The sequence below is a fragment of the Dermacentor silvarum genome, chromosome 9 (assembly GCF_013339745.2).
Source record: "Dermacentor silvarum isolate Dsil-2018 chromosome 9, BIME_Dsil_1.4, whole genome shotgun sequence".
NCBI classification, from domain to species: Eukaryota; Metazoa; Arthropoda; class Arachnida; order Ixodida; family Ixodidae; genus Dermacentor; species Dermacentor silvarum.
Window position 1 is genome coordinate 145,231,615 of NC_051162.1, and position 21,387 is coordinate 145,253,001.

Below are 21,387 nucleotides of genomic sequence, written 5' to 3' on the forward strand. Positions count from 1 at the left end.
TCCCGAGGAAAGAAGACGAAAAAGTGGCATGTCGCGCACTTGCCGAATGCTGCAAAGAACTGGCTGCATTTGGAACAAGACAAGTATGCGTGCAATTGTGGCCTAGTGGTTATAGCACTGGGCTGCTTTGCTCCATGGCAGAGGTTCGATTCCAACATCGATCACACATTATTATTTTTTTTAAGCAAGGTGAGACAGGACCCTACCTACCTACGTACTGCAAGGTGCCACGAATGAGGCAATGAATGCTTCGCATTAAAAATACTTCACTGGACTAAATTAACCCAGCATTACTCTCTATATGTCCATTTATGTGCGCCTCTTGCAAGGTAAACAAAAACAACCAGTTCGTCCACGCCTGCACCCTGTTAACAATATCAACAAGCAGGACACGAAAGCATGTTAAAAAATGCAATCAAAATATCACATGTGTTCGCATCATATAGGCATTCAGCAGGTAGTGCAGCACCTACTGGCATGTTCGTAAGCATAGCAGCAGCACTGAGAATTCCTCTAACTCGGCAGTAGCGAGCACAGCACCCTAAGCCAATTTCCATTGGTCCACCTGGGGCTCCACAACAGAGAATTAGTTTTCTGCTGAACATTTCAAGCCCAGGGTGGTTCAGGTGCACACGGTACAAAAACAGCACAAACTACATGACCGAATGGTTCAGGTGTTTTGGTCACACTGGAAGTTGTAAAGCACCACAAATGCAGTGTTCTGCCAGATCAATTTTTCAAGAAGGTGGAGTAATAGCGCCGATAAGATGCAAACTAAATGTCGTAAAGGAGTGATGCAATGAAGTTGGCCACCTTCTCCCCTGCAGATGTTCTCTCTAATTGCCTCAACCAGCAAGCGCAAGTGATGATATTCTTCGTCCCCTGCCTGCTCCGATATCGGATCAAAGGGTCCCAATGCGGTGTTTACACTCTCTCTCTCTTTCTGCATTCCTTGCAGCACGATGGACTTCCTGCGGTGGTTTTGTTCAGTCTGCATTTTACGGAAACCTCCGGGTTGTTCACGTTGCTGCTGGCTATTTGTGCACTGCGAGCGCAATGTGTGGCATGAAATTTTTGCTTGAACGAGCCAGTAGTTTACAAGAAAGTCGCGTATGCTTGGCCCTTCTGTTTAGGCAGCATTCAGTATTTGTGGTCGTGACTGATTACTTCTGAGCGTAACTAACTTTGGCGACATAATAAGTACCAGCACAAGGCCCGACACTGAACAGGAAACATGTTCTGAGCAGCAACGCAATGTGACGTTACTGCAACAGCAGTTAGAAGCTGAAAACAGGGTTTGCTGTGTCCGTCCTGTCCGTTAGACCGCCATCATTATGGTGCCTTGTCCACAGTCCATGTCGTCATATTCATCCTTTCCATATGGCAAAGAAAAACGAGACGTTGCCAGTGGAGATTGAACTTGCGCCCCTGCAGCACTAAGCAGTTGAGATCTGGGTGCGCTAACCACTCAGCTATTTGCACAATGTTCCTGCCTGGCAATTTTAATAGGGTTTTGTGCATTACGCTAACTGAGAGTCGTCGCATCTGTGCATGTATTTTGTGTACGACTTTGTGTACGTCGCAAAGAAATTGTTGTTGAGAAGATGGCGGAATCTAGCAAGAGAGGATGCTGCTGTCATAGTTCAGAGCCAGAGGAATCGCTGAAATTTGCCCGATTCTTTTCTTTAGCTTACCTCGAACTCCCAGATGCACTCTCGCAGTTTCTCTGGTCGCTTGTTGGATGGAGTCCACATGATACCCTTGGCTTTCAATGAAAAAGTGAAAGCAGCATTTGAATACGCCGAACATGGCATGAGAAATGCGGCTAGTTACAGCAAGTGCGGGTATACGTACCTTTGGCATATGCCTCCTTTGCATCTATGTACAGCTCTTCTGGATCTGTAGAAAACGAAGGAATATGAATTAAACTCTTCTCAAAACTCAGGCCATGAAGTGAAGACGAAAGCATCACAAGTGAAGAGCAAACAGCTGCACTTACCGACATCACCTTTGTCGTAGAGCTTGAAGCAGCCCAAATCACTACCTGAAGTGGGATAATGAGAAACACTCTAGACAAACAGCATAACAGCAAACGCGCGAGAAGTGGTAAGAAATTGCAGATACCTTTGACTTCAACATCATCTTTCATCGTCCAGAATTGCAGCTCGCACAGTAAGGACACCATCGTGATGTGTGTGTGCCTGATAGGACCAGAGCAAATGATTAAAAAAAATAATCAACTTTTCTCACTCACTCCCACACTTTCTCTCTCTAACCCCCCCCCCCCCCCCCCCCACACGCACAGCAGCACACACACACGCACACGCACACCCACACACACGCACGCACGCACATGCACGCCAAGTAAACGGTGTTTTCAACGTGGGCTGGTTCTACTTAACACACGAACTCCGCTTGTCATCAACTGAATCGCAACAGCAAAACATCACTTACCACTATGTCATCAACACAGCACCACTGCAACTACGGCACAGAACAGCAATACTACAGACGGAGTCGCATTTGAAGTGTATCAACGTCTGAAGCACAGCAGTCGGGAGTTTCTGATCTCCCGTGCCCCAGCTGACAACAAACTTTGAACCGCTTTGAACTTTGCGTCGGGACTGAAAAAAGTCTAAGTGACGCTACTACCTACTTCCTACTTCGTTTCATTCACAACTTTTTAAAACAACTACTACAAAATGTATAGCGCTACAGTCGCAAGCGTTAAGCAAACAACTGATTCAAGTATAGCTTAATTTGTATCAAGTTGTATTTTTTATTTATCTATTTAAAACTTACTTTAAATGTTGTACACTAAACAAATGCATCAACCTTATTTTTCGTAACTAGTGTCATTTTGGAGCTTCCCTAGTTTGGGTTTTATGAAGTGCGCGACGCGACTCGAAACTTCGCGCGCGCGTACCATAATAACATCAGCTGGGAGGTTGGTAAACAATTGATATGTAACACCATCGCAAATTCCCCGGCATCGCTAACTGCTGCGACATGTAGAATGTTACCGCGTTATTTGCGGCTATGACGACGTCGTGGCAGTTACGTCCAACCGCTGTCATCGGTTCCGCCACACTTGTCGCCGTCGCCACAGTGATTTTTTCACTGTCGTACCGCAGTGACGTGCCCTTTAACGGCTTGGAAAACTGTTGCCTATTTATTGATCACTTAAGGAAATCGGAGTTCGCTTTTGTATACGAAAACGTTGGTTCATTGCTCACTTCGATAGGTTTCAGTCGAGAGGGTAGAAGATGGGAAAGTCGAAACGTCACAATACGAAGTTCCTTCCGAGGTATAGATGTGAGTTCGCTGACGAAAAACATCGCTGAAGAGGTGTTGTCGGTGAGTGTCATCGCTGTTGTGTAACAGCAGTGTTATGTAAATATTTTAAAGATCGTTACCGTTTCTCATGCAGCATACCTTGCTGCGTTGACAAACTTCTTCCCGTGACTTTGCTTACAGTGCTTTTGTAAGCAGCAGTAGTCGCATAATATGCAGCCAGAAGCCTTGAACCTTGCAGTTGCTGTGGGAGCACCTTTACTTTGCATTGCACTCAATTACTCTAGACAGGTGTGTGAATGTTAATACATCGCATAATGTGCACAAAGTTTGATGTTTTATACCTTGTGTTTGGTATGGCCTTGCTTGCCATGCGTACATAGAAAGAGAAAACACTTTATTATTGGTTCAGAGGAGGTAAGACAATCAAGACAGATGAACATGACCTAACCTAACCAAATCCAACGTGACTCATCTGGAGGTTGATGTTCTTCATTAAAGTTAACCACCCACCTATTATCCTTCTGGGCTCTGTGAGACATTCTTTAACACTGTGCCAGCTACTATAGTGACTGAAGTCGTGATGGTTTGAGCCCAAGACTGGTATGGGTCGAAATAGAAATTGTATTTGTGAGAAAGTACATAATTTAGCTTTAGGACTTTGTTTGGTGTACTTAAGCAGAAAATTATGAGATTAAATCATGTGGTATGCTTATTACAGAACCCCAACAGCAATCTTCAAGCTCTCCTGTCATGGAACGAACCTCAGCAGCGTGTAAAAACGTTGCCACTGTCCAGATTCTCAGCCTTTCTGCCACCTCGTGATAACATTCACGGTAATCCATGGTGGCTTTTGGAAGCAAAAGACTCACGGAACTCTGATGGACATGTAAAGGGGGATGTCTACGAACCACCAAAACGTGGGACACCAGCCGAAGTACTGCTTGGAGAGCTTTTCGGGATGTTTCATCAAAATGTCTTTCTTTTTACAAGAGCATCGCCTGCTGGAACAGCTGCGGTTGTTACAAGAAGCAGAAACAGCACACTGGATATCCTCTTCAGGTTGGTGCACACCGGTCTTTTGCTAACCCCTTATTATCATTCTGATGAAAAATGACCTTGCTTCTTTTTTTAGGGCACATTTTCGAACTTCACTATCTACAAGAAACTTCTAAAATGACTTAAAGCAATTTACTTCACACTTTATGTGTGCAAACCTCATTTTATTTCTTCACAAAGCAATGTAGATGTATTTGTCATTGCCGTAAATGGTACAGTCAGAAATGAGGAAAAAAACTTTATATTACAGTCCTTTATTTACAGTCCTTTATATTACAGTCCTTTAGAGAAGCAAAGTTCTGCACCAAAGAAAGTTTTTTGCTCGAAATTCCTCTGCTAAGGCAAGTGACGAAGTGTGTGAAATTTCATGAAGCCCGAAACGGTGCACAGAGCTTTGCCTCACAGCTTGCACCAGGTCCTGCCCGACCCATGTGCGAGTTGTCAGTGGGAGGAGCCATCTTTGAAAGGCTCCTGCCAAAAGGTGCCCAAAGAGCGCAATTTCAAGAATGCCATTGACAAAGTGCTGCCATCTATATAGCAAAAAAATTTTTGACATTCACGCAAGTATCCTTACGTTAACTGAATGCGAAAGCATAATGACTTCTCTAAGTTATCACCTTAAATTAAAACGCTACCTTAACCCACCTTGCTCTAATTTGTACCAACCTTAATCTAATTTAATTCACTTCAATCCACCTTAATCCGACTTTGGGAGTTGGCCATCGGAGCACGGGACAGAATTCACTGCACCGACTGACTGTGCCACGATGTGCGGCCCTATACATAGACCGGTCACCGGCACGGTCTGTCTCTGACCACGTGACTTTTTGTAGCATCTCTGGCCACACCGCCAGATTTTCTGTTTCATGAGCCATATAATGCTTTTGCATTAAAAAACTAAGTGGACACACTCCGTTCATACAAATCACTTCGAAAAGGGGAACATCATTGTTGGTGACCTGAGCTCGTCCAAAGCAAACTTTACCAGGATCGCATTGACGAGCTAGGTTCGTCCAAAGTCCCTAAGGGGTTAATGTTACCTGTTGCTTTCTGAGAAGATCAGAATACAGTAACAGGTACGCTGGAGCTGCATCAAGAACATGAAGAGCATATGTCGTTTACTGTGCAATGTAAAGAACTTGCATTTTACACTGCATACAGTAAACTAACGCAGTCAGAAAATTGTCAGTCTGTAGGCAAAAGTAAACATGTCTTGAATCCAAGAAATGCATCATATCCATTTATATTTAAGTGTTGCCACATGACTCTAACTGTAATTATAGAAGTAGCCATTCTTTTTACCCAACCAGAAATCAGTAGTTTGAAGCCTGTTAGGAAGTTTAAAAAAAAAAAAAGGTTAGTTCTTAATACTTACTACAATACATGCTATGTTGAAGCTCATCACAGTCTTGAACACACAACTATCTTGCTCTGTTTCTGTGAGCCAGTGTTGTTTGTAGGCCACAGCTGCTGCTGTGACATTTGAAGTTTTCTGGATATTCTTGGCAGCATCCTGGCAATTAACATTATGGCCAATAAAGCCATTTTAAGAGGAAGCTTTAGCTCAGGTGCTCCTATCTAAACACATGGGAAAGCAGAAATTGTTTTTCTCAGTAACCACTGCACTAAATTTGATCAGGTATGTTGCATTTGAAAGAAAAAGCTAAAGTCTAGTGACTTTTGGTAGTGAATTTTCGATTAAGGTCGTCAGTTTTTCAAAAAAGTTGTTCAAAATCGTAAATTTTCAGAAAACAAAACTATCAAGATTACAACTCTGTAACTCAATAATCAAAAGTGATATTGCAATTCTGTAAATTGCATCTAATAGTACATCTAAAGAGGATAAATTTAATGTATTATACATGGCTCTCACATGCACCACTAATTTGTGAGTAGTTCTGTTGAAAAACCCTTGTAAACATTGTAACAAATTCATGTAAGGATGTAAATTGATAATCAGATTTGTCCACTTTCTCTGTCGGATTCAGTTTACTGAAGTGCGATATCTGTTCTTTTTGTAGAGCTACAAATTCATAAACTTAGTGCTTCTATTTTTTTCAAAATTACCAATTTTTGAAAATACCGCTAAAAATTCAGGCCTTAGATCGAAATTTTGTTTCCAACAGTCTTTAGAATTCAACTTTCTCACTCAAATGCAACAGGTTTAATTAAAATCGGCCCATCATTATCTCAGAAAAGCGTTTCTGCGTTTTACACGTATTCGAATATGTGACATCAGAGTTGGGCCTTAGCGAAAGCTTCCTCTAAATATCTCTCCTATGTACTGAACCACTATTTGCTAGCTATGTATGAAAGCTGTAATTGTAGTAGTACTCAGGCTTTGATTGCTGATAACAATTAGTAAATTTTGCACCATGAGTAACATTAACTTGAGTGTTTATAGTTTGCTTCACGCTTAGCAGGCAATGCTGTGCAAGCATCGAGTCTTGTCGCACATTAGCAAATGTAGCGCGTTTTGTTTTAAACCTAAAAAAATTTTAGCCCACAACCGCTGTCGATATGGATGTCTAAATGGATGCTTAGTGGGATGTTTTGTGTTGAAGTCAATGCTTGAGATAGCTAATTACTTTTTGCTCATTTGTCAGCCACCCTCATTTTTGAAGGGTTGCTTTGCATATTATGCGAGTGCTTGGGTCACAGCAATGGAAAACCAATGTGCAGTGCATTTTGCTTATTTGGGCTGTGTATTAATTGAAACACTTCTCGATACAATTACCCCCACATAATGTAAGGTCCAGCGCTGTGTCACATCGCTATAGCAACATGCATTTGTCGACTTGGCTACAATTCTGTGCAGTCCATAGTGTCGGTGCATTTGACAACAATGTGAAAACCGCAGTGACCCAGCGCATTCCCACTGACACGTTTTATCCATCATGTTTAATTCTCTTTCCTTAGCCAATCCGTGCAGGCAGAAAGCGATACCTTGGTACATTATAATGCTGAACAGTTATAGTGATAGCCCTTCTACTGCGTCACGTAACTGAGGTGTACGAGCTGAGTCAGCTCGCATACAATTAGTGTAACAGTTCTTGCGTAGTGCAGATGCTATAAGTAGATTGCATTATGTTACGTGAAGCGATTTATCGAGAACACGGCCCCTGATCTCTGTGCCGACAGGTCCCACGTTGAGTTCCAGATCAGCACGCCACCACAGCGGCCACTTTGGTTCACGCCTGCGCAGTTTCAAGGACGAGTGGTGATCAGTGAGGACGGTTCCGTGCTGCATCACTTTGAGGCCCATGTGCCCACCGACCGGCAACTTAACGTTGGTGTGTGCAGCCTTGTTTTTCTGTTTTCTTTTTTTTTTTTTTCAGTGGAGTTGTTATTGCGGCTACAATTTTCCAGAAACACAATCACTAAAATGCGTCAACGTGAAAGTAGTAGCAATTGGTTATTTATTTTTTACATAAATGAAGAAAATGAAATTAAGGAATATTACTGCTGACCGTGCTGTGGCTGTCTAGCTACATGCGCTTACACCTGAATGGCCGGTCAGCAGTGGAGGCGGGGTTGAGGGGGAGGGGGGTTAGGACAGGAAAAGAGGATAGAGTAGGGGGACGAAAACTGTTTACATACTGCGCAACAATATAAAAAAGAAAAGTAAATATACAAAACAAATCAAATAAGTAACATATTCAGTGTAGATTTAGCGGTAAATGTAGATGAAATGCATTAGCATTACACTGCACCTCTTTGAGGTCCTGGATCCGTGACTTAAACCGTCTTCACCACATTGCAACTGACCACCGTAAGTTGCACGCACGTGCGCGCGCACACACACACACATACACACACACACACACGCATATATGTATATATGTATGCATACGACGAGACCTATCTCTACCACCTGACTGGCTTCCCACACTTCATACACATACACTTTTTCCCCTTTCGACACCTTTAATGCTCACACATTAAAGAAGCGTCTATGTAAAAATGAAAAGCCATAGTTTGCTTCTGCTATCATTTCGGTGAACTGTTTGCAAACACAGCCCTGCAACAAGCACTGTTCATTTGGTGAAAGTGCAATATGAAAAAATGCCCACACTTATATGAGGATTCAGAAGTCAGTGTACTCAAGATTACAGCAGTTGTCGTGTGTGATGAGGCTATGTGGGCGAAATTACAAAGCCTGGAGTTTTATTGAAATGTGCTTTGGGAAATTATCAAAATGGTGGAGGGAGGCAGTGGGAGGGCTAGCTGCATAACAGCTATGGAAAGTGGCTTGTGATTCTAGTTGGTGTTGTAGAAAAAGAACTCTCTGTTTGACAATAAAAATTCAGCAAATTTTGAACACTATCCCATGCCAACTAGCTCAGTATATCCTACTCTTATGGTTTGATTATTATTGCACATCACAGAGTATTCAACTACTCACAAGCAGTGCACTCTTTTAACATATCGAATTTGTTGACCAGTTTTATGCTGTGTTAAGAGCTTTGCCTTTGCACAAGTTTCACCATGCAATAATTTTTTCTTGCTTGTAGATCTGGAATGGCTAGCACAACGGTATAGTGGTGATGTCCAGACCACGGAAGTGGACATTGGAAAAGTTGCTGACATGGTGCTTAGTTTGGAAACTCCCAATGGGCTGCCTGCGGAAATGCGCCCATCATCTATAATCTCTAATGAGGAGGACATGGCACTTAAAAAGCTGCATCAGATGTTCTTTCCTTTCCTCAAGGTGGGTAACTGTCTGGAAACACTTGACTTCGTTGCCATTAGCAACGTCCTGTGTTAAAGTGTGAGTGAACTTCGCAGTGCACTGTTGGTGTTCTGCATTAAACATTTTGCATTGATACGGGACCTCATTAGGACAGTCACACAAAGTAACGTGCTGCCTACGGGCGCAGGCGTCCACAGGCCTCATGGTAAAGTCCATGGCCAGGTGAAGTCACAAAGCTCAGGAAGGCATAGGCCGGTCTTTGACTGGTAGCCCCAGACGGTTGAAGTCATGGTGGCGCAGGTCCAGAGCACGACGGCCCATCTTATGCCTCCAATCCAGTGGCCAACCTTCTTCTTATGTCGCATCCTGGACCTCCTCCCAGTTCAACAATGCGCTTCGCACTTTTCTTCTTTTTGTGGCTTCATGTTTCTCCATTATTTGTCTCCTTTGGAGCTCCGTGTTTTAATGCGATTAGCATTCTGTGCCTACTTCAGCCATCCTGAGCCTATCTTACTATCTATCTAGCTAGCCTCTGACCTCAACCCAGTCACCAAAGTTGTCTACCTGCTTGGGCCATTAGATACACGCTCGTGGTCGTTGCATCATTGTCCAGCTTTGTCATCCGATTCTCGTCATGCCGTCACCATCACACCATCGTCGCTATACAGTCATGAATTCGTTGTCACACCACCGTCGTGATACTGTCATGGTCGTTCAATCATTGTCATTCCAGCTTCGTGATCTGACTATTGCCATGCTGTCGTCGCCCAAGTTGTCTAATAGCTTGGGCCACTAGGTATGTGCTCATGTTCTTGATGCTGTCGTGGCCATTGCATTGTCGCCATACAGTCATCGTGCATTCGTTGTCACACCGCCGTTGTGATACCGTCGTAATCGTTCAGTCGTCGTCATTCCAGCTTCATGATCTGACTTCATGCCATAGTCATCACGCCTTCTACTCTGACCCAGTTGCAGAAGTTGTCTAAAAGCTTGGGCCACTAGGTATGTATGTGCTCGTGGTCATGATTCCATCGTGGTCATTGCATCGTCATATCATTGTGGTCATGCAGTTGTCATCACGTCGTTTTACTATCGTCATCACTTCAGTAATGCTATGCCGTCGTTATCATACCTCCTTCGTTGTCCTATAGTTGTCAATGTTTCTTCTTTATGCTATTGTAATCGTAGTCATCATTCATTTTATATTATGTCATGATTGTCAAGCTGTCGTCAGACAGTCGCTGTCATGCCTCCATTGTCAGACCGCCATTGTCATGGTCATGCCATCGTGGTCACTTCAGCTTCGTCACCCAATTCTGTAATGCTGTTGTCGTTATGCCATCGTCGTGCATTCGTTGTCATGCTGTCGTGGTCCTATTTACGTCAGTGTTTCTTTGTCATTCTATTGTAATCATACTATGATTATTCAATCATGATTACGCCGCCATTGTCAAGCTGTCCTCGTCAGACAGTCACTATAATGCCTCCATTGTCAAACCACCGTAATCATGCCGTTGTGGTCACTCCAGCTTTGTCACCCGACTCTCGTCATGCTGTCCTTGCCACGCCATCGTAGTGCATTCGTCGTCATACTGTCATCGCAGTAGTTCCATTGTCGTCATTCTAACTTCGACATCCAACTTGTCTTCCGTCGTTGTCAGCCATCATCATCACGCAGTCATCATTACATTGTCGTCATGCCTTTCTTCGTTCTTCCCAGGAGCTAAACTAACATGTCCTTTCGACTTGTCAGCTGAATCTGCAACAGATACCTCAGTGTAATCTGTGTCCTTCACAAGTGACGTACTGGCTGCCTCGTTATTCAACGAGGAATTCACGCCAGTCTGCTGCCTTTGTTTTCTCTAAAATGATTAGTTTCTGACTGCTGCAAAGTGAAAGTGATAACGAGGACAGAAAACCGCGTTTGCCGTGACATCAGGCTGATGTCATCACACATGCCATAGCTGCTTGATGACAGCTTTAAAAAGGCTGTCACTGAATAAACGATGCATAGTGTTCCCGTTTTTGTGTGAGCGTTATTATGCTGCTGGTCGTCCGGCCGAATGCCATACCTGCCCGGTAGCAGTCTTTACACTGACACCTTAACAGTGTGTTCATCAGCAGAAGCGCACTTTGATTCGTCAACCACCTTTTCATACCTGCAAACATGCATACTTTGCATGCATCATGACAGTATGTCCTTTGTATGTGCCTTTTAAGCAGCATTAGTTAAGCTTCCCCTTATTACTGGCCATCAACAATGCATGTTTCAAGCTGCCAAGTAGTTGCAATCTCTTAGTAGTAGTATAGTCTCTTTGTAACCTTCTCTTGAAGCCTCCTGCTTTGGCACTGGTGCCTTGGCTGCTTTGGTAGTGAGTGTATTCTCCTGACACCTATATCGCACCTGGATGATGCTTTTTCGCATCCTTCAGGCATTTGAGACAGCAGGCTGTCAGATCATCCAAGTTATCAACAAATTCACAGGTGCCATACCACAACCTGAGTTCCGCAGTAGCAGAAGCCAGGCGCCACGAGAAGCTGGTCCACTCCATCATCACCTGGGGTCCGCTGGATGACCAGTCCTGCTGAGGAAGCGCTCGGACCCTGCGACAGGGTCCACTGGCTTCGCCTGCAGTTCAAAAGCTCCTGCAGGCTCACTTTGTCAGCTCCTGGAGCCTAACTGCTGAACTACAAGTGAGCGCTAGCATTCAGTTGTGCATATCTGACTAAGTTGAGCCCACTGATAATGAACATTACGATCACGCAGGATGTGTTTATTACAGCTGAGCATTCGTATTTAGTGGATACACAAGAATAAGCCAGCAAATTGTCAGAACCATCCATAGCTTTCCAAAGTAATCAGCAAGTTTAGCTCCTTCAATGCCGACCCAGTGATCGCGGTTTCCAGATTGTTCTAAGCAGACGTGTGCTCATCACCGAGCACGTTGTTATGGACTGTAAGGCGCGATTTTAAGTGACTGTGAATGCGAGTGAGTGTTAATGTGTATGAGCGGGATTGAGTAAGAACATGAATGAGTGCCAACAAGTGTGATTTAGTACATCGCCTGCTTTTTTTTTTTTATGAGCTTGATTATTCACACCTACCACAGCACTGTCACACAGAAATTTAAGGCTTCTGCTACATGAATGTTTCATAAATACACTTCATAAATGTTTCGATTTGGCTGTGGTGCAGGTAATTCCAGCTGCTGCTCTAGAGTAGAGTAGATGTTTGCACTGCCCCTACACAAAAAGATTGTGAAATCTTTTATACACAGCTATCACCTTCAAATTACAACAGTTTTTAGTGTTTTTTCACCAAAGTTCAATATTGTTTGGCTTTGACTGGAGTGTTCTTGTAATGAAGAGGCCAGAGGCCGTTCCTCCAGATGCCTGGTTTAATCCTTCTTCCTTATTCTCCTTTCCCCATTCACTGCACTGCCTGTTGCATTTCATCTTTACATATTAAAAAAAAAATATGTTTTAAGGTTGGCCGGCCTGAGCGTACATTGTATACCATGTGCTGCTATGTTTCAATATTTCGAACATTTGGGTATTGTGTGATGTATTGCTGAGTGTACCGGCTGAGCTGGACTCCAGGAAATTAACATGATAACCGTGTGGTGTTCGTTTCAAGGATTACGCTGCCTCCGAGACAGATCAAGCAACGAAAAAAATGGCTGCCGCCTGTCTCAACGAGTACAAGTTTCCCGTCCAGATTGTGTGCCTTCTGCCGAATGCTACAGTAGTTGACAGCATCTGCGCCAATGACCTTCTCGCCGTAGATGACGTCGATGAAGTGGAACTTAAAGGGTAGGCTTTAATTTCATGCATGTTTATTTAAGCAGAACTTAAAGGCTTAAAGGCACATTTAAAAAAAAAAAAAAAAAAACACCGAGTTGGTTGAAGCTGATAAAGCGTCCTTTCAGAAGGTTATTTTAGTTAAATTCGCTGTAAGAGCTTGGTTAATGCAAGAAAAAATTAACTTTCCTTTTGTGAATTTCGTACCGTAACCTCACTGCCATACATACGTCTCAGTGGCGTCAAGGATTTCATATTATATTCGCATACTCGAGCTGTGTTTTGAATGTGCTGCTGTCATGCGTGCAAAGCGTGCGGGCCCACTTTCACTTTGCATTTTTTTTTTTTCGTGTTTTGCACCACAACTCTAAAACATGGATAAAGTGACCTGAGAAAATGTAGCAAGCTGGAAACTATTGTATATGATGTTCTAGAATGAGACGCACCACTTAACAATTGTGCTTATGCAATTATGCAAGTAATTTTAAAATTTGGCAGTTAATTTTGACTAATCAGCTAATCAGTGATAACAGAAAGGTTGACCACTCTAGGCGCAAGGTAATTGCTAACAAAACGCAGTTGTTCCTATCGTCCTATCTCGCAGCCCTTTTTTTTTTTTTGTTTTGCCTTGAGTTAGCTGGAACTCTCGGTAGTGCCTGAAACTTCAGAGATAACCAGGAACGTCATAGGGAAGCGAAGAACTACATAACGAGTGATGGACAAGGAAATTATAGATGTAGTGTTCGGAGATAAAATGAGAGGATAAAAGGTGGGTATGGAATTAGGAGGAAACGTGCATGTGTTACGAGATGAATTTGCACACGCTGCAGTGGGTGATAAGAGATGAATGGGATCAAAAGAAAAAGAATCCTTATGCGATACAGCACCTGACTAGTTTTCCAACTAAGAATACAGGGTTATGCTGGGTTCAGTTCTTGTGGATGTCAAACTTCACAGTTTTCACCAATCCAATTTAAAATTGTTTACCATGGTATGTGCAATCATGTAATAACAAATTCACTGAGCATGCTTACTTACTTGAAGAGTCACTCAAGCAGGTAGAAACAAAATTGCAGCCTACAGAAGGCTAGCCTTACTAGCGGGATGTTTTGGCTTCTCTTTCCTAAGAGTTTTTAGCCGATGTTACTTTACTTTGTGAAAATCATGCACTGTCTTTTTTTAAGTCAACCTATGCTTGGGGATTCCCAGAACTTTAACCCCTTATTGGATATGAAGGGAGCTTATTTGACGAAAAACAGGACATGGCCTTCGTGGGTAATTGATTGGTTGATTAATCTTGACTAAACAATACACAAAAAAGACAAACAAGCTGTTACAGGCTTCTGTCTAATTGCTCCTTTTAGAAGTTTGTGCTGTACTGTGATTGGCTTTGTTTCTCTCACTTCATTAAATGAGGTTTGCTTGTTGAGTGACCGATTAATTGGTGACCACTGTGTGTTAAGAAGAATAAAGGCCGATCGACAGAAGTCTGGTGTTTTTGGTCATCTGTGCATTTCAAAGCCCCCATATAAAAAATGTCCGTTTCACCTAATTGTACATTTTTCTTTCTCGTTCAGCTTCACTGACCCCATCGAAATGGCTTACCACCAGTTCCTTAGCACCTGCATTACGAAGGCCCGCTCCAAGCATCTCTTCGGGGTTTGCTAAACCTTCGTCTGTTACAAAAATTTTGCACCATAATCAAAAACATACACGAAAGTGCCTTTCACTGTAGCAGTGGTAGCTATCAAACGAAATCAAAACAATATTCGGCCTTTTATACTCGGCCTTAGTTAAGTGGTCACAGTATTGGCCTCATCTCAGGCTTAGTCACACTGTTACCCGAGAGCATCCTTTCCAGTTATTTTATGGTGATGCAATTGAGCTTCGTGAAAACGAAGACACGTCCAACACGACAATACCTTTGTTATATTCGTTATAAGCACACTCACTGACGTTGGTACAAGAAATTAAAAATTCATGATCAAATCTATGTGAAATGCAAAAATTATGCCTTCAATTAAATAAAGCATGGCCAATCAAATTTCAGATTCTTTACATCTAATATAATGAATTATATACCTGTGTTCAGATATATTTGAGGCTCAACTGCACTCAAGGCATGACAGTTATGCTATGAATGCAAACAACTAATTGATACTGTCACACTGTGCTCAGCTATTACGGTGCCTGTAGACGTACTAACATATCAAAATATTAATCTATCGTAAGTTCTGGAATGTACACATAAACTGCACCCACTGTGTTACTGCTAGTAACTCGAGCTTAGCATGAATGCTGCTGATAATTGAAGCTTAGCATGAATGCAAAATCAAAGCGTGTATACCTGACACCTACTAGCTTTTGCTGTTCCTGTGATAATCTGTGATACAACCGCCTCGACCAATCACAGTATCTGTTTTTTTTTCTTTTGTAACATCACAATGCATGTCTGCAAAAACATCAAATCTGTTCCTTCGAAAAACCCTTATACAGTAAACGCTCGTTAACTCGAATTCTGATATCTTGAAATAACGGTTTTAAGTTGAAATTTATTTCTGCTGTGATGTCAACTGCATGTATTTTTCACCTTCAATCTTGAAAAATGTTTGTGCCAGACTGCAAATATCTGAAAATCTCAACTGCAAGATTGCCAGGGAGGAGTCACAACCTAAAGGTTTCACTATTTTGTGTACAGCTGCGATATCACCAAAAAGTCAAATCAAAATTTTGTGGCCACAGCGACTTTCCATTAATGGCATCAACCAACCTAGGCCTTACCTTAATAAATAATATTTATTTGCACAAGAAATGTGTGTGCCCTCCCTGTGGCATGCAAGGCTAGGCATAAAGGTTAAAACCGTTACGCATGTGCGTCTGCTAGGCCTGGGACGCAGGGGAGGCCCTGGCATCACTCCTGGCGAAGCGCGCCTTCGCACTTTGGGTAGCAGCGACCAGGGTCATGTCAGAGAGAGTGACCCCCCTACCCACCATTGCTATTTGCCCGATAAACGAGAAAATGGCACATGACTTCTGCCAAATGTTTCACTGTGCATTGGGATAGTAGAGGTCTCTTTTGCAAAGGGAGATGATTTTCTGAGTACCCCAACATGCGGACTTCCTTGACAGCCGAGCATTGCGGATTGCGGCACTTTTCATCCGGCAGCGAGCGATCGTGCTGTGCCGTGCTGGCTAGCTAAGCCAGACGCTGCACTGCAGATTCGTTCTCCCTTTCTATCGCTCGCACACGCTTGGTTGCTGCCACTTCACTGTGGCTCTCATGTAAGCAGTGAGCTGGGAGTAGATCTTTGCTTTTCTTTTTCTTCTCATTGAGGACTCTGTCAGTGGTGCTTTAATATAGCTTTAGCATATTACAGTTAAACCTGCTTATAACGAACCTCCATATAAGAAATTCCTGGATGTAACGAAGTTTTTCTATTCCCTGCCGTTACTCCATAGAAGCACATGTATTTGAGACCTCTACGTAACGAAGTGGCAGTGGGAGACCCCCTCGAAATAACGAATTTTCCCCGCCGACAGCCTATAGATTTCACCCCAAATTTTCTCATGTTTGCGTGAGCAGCAACCGGAAGCACCTTCTCCGCCGCGACAGAATGCGAAGCGGCGGCGGCGCGCTTGGCGCGCTCGAATTCATGGCGACTTCCCGATTCAAACCTGATCCCGCCCTTGCTGCAGCTGGCCTAGCCCGCCAAGCCGGCACTCTCCTTTTCCAGTCTACCAGTTTAGTTAAACAACGAATGTTTAGAAGTTTTTACGGCCGATAAAACTACTATCCTTACTTCGTATAGCTGTCTGCTAATTTGCTGTCGCAATGGATGCTTCGCCTTTCGGGCGAAACTGGGACTTTTTGTTCATCGCAACTTTAGTGTATTGGGAGTAAATCTTGAGTGATAGTTGTATTTCTGTGTGAAAGCATGAGGTGCGTGGTACTGTAAAGGATTTTTTTTCCCTCTTTTGGTCACGGAAAATAGGTGCGCGTTACAACCGAGGGCGCGTTAGAATCGAGTAAATACGGCAAGCGTTTCTTTTTCGAATTTTCGTGCCGAACCTGCATATAACGAAATCCTTTTTATAACGAAGTTTTTCGGGAATTTGTCAATTTCGTTATATCCAGGTTTAACTGCAATTGTGACCTTGAGTAAGATGGTCGGCGCTCTTGAGCGGGCGCAATCGGACCACTCGCTACACCTAAATGAGGCGAGCAAACGGTAACGTCACTCATGCGCATTCACAGTTCTGGTTCAGTTTTCTAAGTGAAGTTATACAGAATCCATTACGCTGCAGAAATGAGCGACGCCAGTTTTTTCTCTTTTTTTTTGCGTTTGGAACTGGTTTTAAAATTATCATCATCAGCAGCAGCAACAGCCTATTTTCATGTCCACCGCAGGACAAAGGCCTCTCCCAGCGATCTCCAGTTACCCCTGTGTTGGGCTCCCTGATCCGAGGTTGTGCCTGCAAATTTCCTAATTTCAGCATGCCATTTAATTTCGTGTCATCCTCGACTGCGCTTGCCTTCCCTGGGCACCCGTTCTGTAACTCTAAATAGACCACCATTTCTCAGATGGCTCAACTGTGACTTTTTCAGTACCAAGTACACTCTCCTGGCACAATGCTAGTTTTGGCAGGAAGTTAGTTGTTACCGGCGCCATACTGGAAAGTCTCTGTGGTCCATGTGCGATTTTTGCAATTTCAATTATCTTGAAACTCTGCTTATTCTAAATTTTGTTCGGTCTTTAGGAGTCGAAGAGTTAATGGGGTTTTACTATACGAAGCCGAGAAACCCAGTATTTTCTACTGTTTACCACTCGTAACATATTTCTCTTAAAACAATCGCACATAATGTTGTGCATGGTTGTGCTCAACATGAGATCTTAGCGTGAATTTCAATACATTAATGGGCCCCTCAGCAGGTTTGAGTGTTATAAACAGATAAGTGCAGTGCTTAGATCATGAAGCAGTGGCCGTGTCTGCAAAGTATTGCGCGAACATATGGAACAAAAATAGCTGATGATTCAAACAAATGCCTACGTGCAGTTTAGCTTGAAGGCCTCCCAGCAAGATGACGCAGCGAGATGATGCTGACGCTAACACATGTGTGATGCTTTCACATAACATACACACACAGCACAAATACCAAGCAGCAGCGTGGAAAATTTCAAGATTTCCATGAAACGCAAAGAACACAGAACGCACTCTGGAAATGCACCACACTACAATAAAAGAAGGGAGACAAACAAACAAAAACAAGAACCTTCTTCTGCTTCTCAAATGAGTTATTGCCGGTGTGACAAAGAGTGGAAGTTTCTGTGTAGATCAGTACAAATGCTCCAGCTGCTGCATATCGCAACAGATTCCCGTTTTTATCTCAGTTTTCTGTAAGCCAGCAACACTTCTTGCTCACGGGACACGAGATGTAGTGTGCAGTGCAGTGCCTTAGTATTTTACACGCATGCTCATTTTAAAGCAGCAGTTATGTTCAGAACGCCGTGCATAGAGCTTCACCTGTTTGTTCTCCGGAACCCTTGGCACACCAAGAACTTTGATGATGTTGACGGAGTGGTGCCTTAGCTTTAAGCCCAAGTTAAGCATTGGGCTCGGACTGGGTATTCAGCACAGTCTTGTTTTGATGTCGGAGCTAAAGCTCTGTTTAAACTAAGTGGCCTGATCTCAATTTAGGGAGGGCTGCAATATCTCAGGCAGCAATCGTACATCTTGCAGCTTGCCCAGTGACCAATTGGTTTAGTGTACTAGTCAGAGGTAAATAAAATGGGAAGCGCTCATAGCTTTTCCTTCGACATGGATCCTGTCACTTTGCTAATTGGTTTTAATTTGGAGTAATGTACAGTACAATCCACTGTTAAAGGGAACACATGCGAGTTTTTCCCTTCAGGCAAGTGTACAGTTGCCCAGCTCTGCAGCAGATTCCTTGTGGTTGGCAATGTTGCTGCACATCCGCACCGTTCAATGACATAGCATCAGCCAGCACTTGCAGCTAGAGAACCAGCAGATTATAGTGTGTTCCCTTTGACAGTTTACTGCACTGCACCTGGTAGCATTATGCGAGTTCTGTGTCATTTCAGCTTCAATCAGTCTCATGCAATCAAATTGCAAATGCGTCGAGAGCAGTTGCCTTCCAAAGGGATAAGCAGTGCTTTCCCCCGAAGAATGGCTTATGAATTACCAGTGTAACTATCTTTGTTAATGTGCCGCCATAGTTGACAATCAAGCAACGACTTGGAATGTCAACATGGAATCATTTTTGACAGTGCAAAATGTGCCTTAGCATGCTTCTCATGATCATTATACTCATTAAGGAAGAATGGTTCAACAGTGGGTGAACAAGAGAACTCTCAAGCCAAGGTCCTGCTCTAATGAAACCAAGTCCCCATGTCAAAACGCTGAGACATGCTTCGTTTGTCCACTTTTGATCTATTCAAACCTCCATCTGTCAACCCCTTTCTTGTTTTCATCGCAGAAAAAAAACGTTGCTCATGAATGTCTCGGATTTCTTTTAGCAGCAGCTTCGTAGTTCAGCAATCTGCTCTATGAGAAAATGTGTTCAAGAATGCCAGTGTTCACTAGTCTGCAGGGCAGAGTTCTAATTTTCCGGCACACTGTCAACGAAAATGTGAGAATGCAGCCTTGTGTCCAAGCTTTTTGCTTGTGTGGTTTGCAATTCTTTTTAGTTGCATATTCTTTATTATAATCGAAATACTGAAGGAAAAAGGAAAACGCTCAAGTTTGTCTGCCTTATGAAGTTGTCTTTCAAAACCGTCTGCGACGGTGAAAGGTGATGGATGCTTTATGCAGGCTGCTTGTGTGATTTTAATAAAGGATGTTATGTTCGTAATTTGCACTGTGTGTCTCACTGGATTGGGAAGACACTCTGGGGTACGGTATAGCTTTCAGTGCTCCAGTCACCCTAGTAAGTTAACATAAAGGCCTCTGAACTTTTAACAGCAACATGCAAGTGTGATTTTTATTAACAGTTCTGTGTTTTGTATATCTATTGCAGAACCCCCACTTTCTTCAATTGGGCAGTGCCCCCCCCCCCTAAGAATATGACTGAGTGAATCAAAGAAGCAGTACTGACAGTTTCGAGTCTGCATAGAGCTACCACAAATAAGCTCAAGTTAACTCTATTGGGTGTACATTAAAGAACCCTAGATGATCAAAACTAATCCAGAGCTTTAATTTATTTTTCAATGTATCCCCTTTGGACTGTGGAACACGAGTATAGATATTGCATGTGACGAAAAAAAAAGAAAATTCAGTTTTTCTTGAAGAGACAATTGCCGATAAGCTATGAAGGGAGTTTAACATTGATGTTAAGTTCAGATAAATTTGAGAGTGCAGTTCATAGCAGAAGTGAAGTCTATCTAGGGTGACAGATTACAGCGCTGAAAATCTCTCGACATTTGTTTCATGCCAAGGCACGATTAATTTCTGAAGAATTCTTAGTCAAAGATGGCAGTGTATTGAAGGGGAAGTAGAGCACTCGAGAGAACTGGTGTACGTCGTCCACACTTATCTGTCGGGGCAGGAATTCCGTTCTACAACGACAAATCTTTAGGGGTTGGTCATCGGTGCTCTGCCAAATATGTAACCAGCGCTGGCCAGGAGGCGCTGTGGCTGTTTCAGGTGATGCTGTCCAGTAGGAATACCATGAAAATGGCAAGACATCTTGAGCGATAACAGTTGTTCACCTATATCAGCACTTGCTCTAGTGCAATGCATTCAGCCAAGCCCAGTTCATAGCCATTACAATGCCAGGAGCACATGCGCTTTCTACATTCAAGCACACCAGGGCCTGGTTGGCTCGAAAGCTGGACATGCGCATCGAGATGAGCGGTCAATTTGTTGGTGCAAAATCGCAGCATGTGCAACTGAAAACTGCTTCCTTCGCTCACTAGGTTGCGCTAAGCAAAGTTTCAGCTCTAGTTGCCAGAGTCCGACGATGCCACAGTCTTACATGCGGTGCGAAAGGGGTGGTGTGAGGAGGTTGCCAGAGGTCAGTTTTTTTGTGGGAAAGTACGGCAATATAGGCCAAGCTGCATTTTCTGTAGTATTCAAATGCAATGCAATTCTATTTTTGTTATAAGTTTTTGACTATATATTGCCGTTTACAAATGGGATGCAAGACATCATGGTGCAACGGAAATGATGGGCGTAAGTCAAGAAACGGGGAGATTGACGTGCCGTATTAGAGTGCAAACGGGTGCAGGTCATACTCTAGTTAAGAGATTAGAATGGAGTTGCGCAGTCCATGCAATGCATAGAACAGATAATGGGCAGTCTATCTAACGGAGTTTCGTACACCTTGAAACTCTTGAAAACCCTTGGATTTGGAAAAACAGACTAGGGCCCTTTAATACTCCTTGAAAATAAATTTTCCCCCTGAATTTCTTGAAAACTGGGCTTGGGGGTAACTTTTGAACATTCAAGCAGAGTGACAGTTGAGGAGACTACCATACTACTGGGGCCGTATTACATAAGGGTTCTCTTCCTTCGACTGTATT

The 21,387-nt window shown here is 43.1% G+C and overlaps 2 protein-coding genes across 3 annotated transcripts in view; one reads left to right on the top strand and one right to left on the bottom strand.

The window, feature by feature from the left end:
• LOC119464483 (WD repeat-containing and planar cell polarity effector protein fritz homolog) overlaps positions 1-2,606 on the bottom strand; it is a 42,997-nt gene extending 40,391 nt beyond the window's left edge. For both annotated transcript variants that reach the window (XM_049655603.1, XM_049655602.1), the window contains exons 1-5: positions 2,455-2,606; positions 2,125-2,201; positions 2,000-2,044; positions 1,855-1,899; positions 1,695-1,765 (exon numbers count right to left, since the gene is read on the bottom strand). In XM_049655603.1, the coding sequence (XP_049511560.1) occupies positions 1,695-1,765; positions 1,855-1,899; positions 2,000-2,044; positions 2,125-2,185 (222 nt within the window). In that variant the 5' untranslated portion in view covers positions 2,186-2,201; positions 2,455-2,606. The remainder of the gene's footprint in view (positions 1-1,694; positions 1,766-1,854; positions 1,900-1,999; positions 2,045-2,124; positions 2,202-2,454) is intronic.
• A 289-nt stretch (positions 2,607-2,895) lies between these two features.
• LOC119464484 (selenoprotein N-like) lies at positions 2,896-19,720 on the top strand. The gene is made up of 7 exons (XM_037725476.2): positions 2,896-3,357; positions 4,016-4,356; positions 7,495-7,646; positions 8,868-9,064; positions 11,531-11,740; positions 12,684-12,859; positions 14,425-19,720. Exons 1-7 carry the CDS (start codon positions 3,040-3,042, stop codon positions 14,513-14,515), a joined length of 1,485 nt encoding a protein of 494 aa, XP_037581404.1. The 5' UTR covers positions 2,896-3,039; the 3' UTR covers positions 14,516-19,720.
• Positions 19,721-21,387: the final 1,667 nt, after the last annotated feature.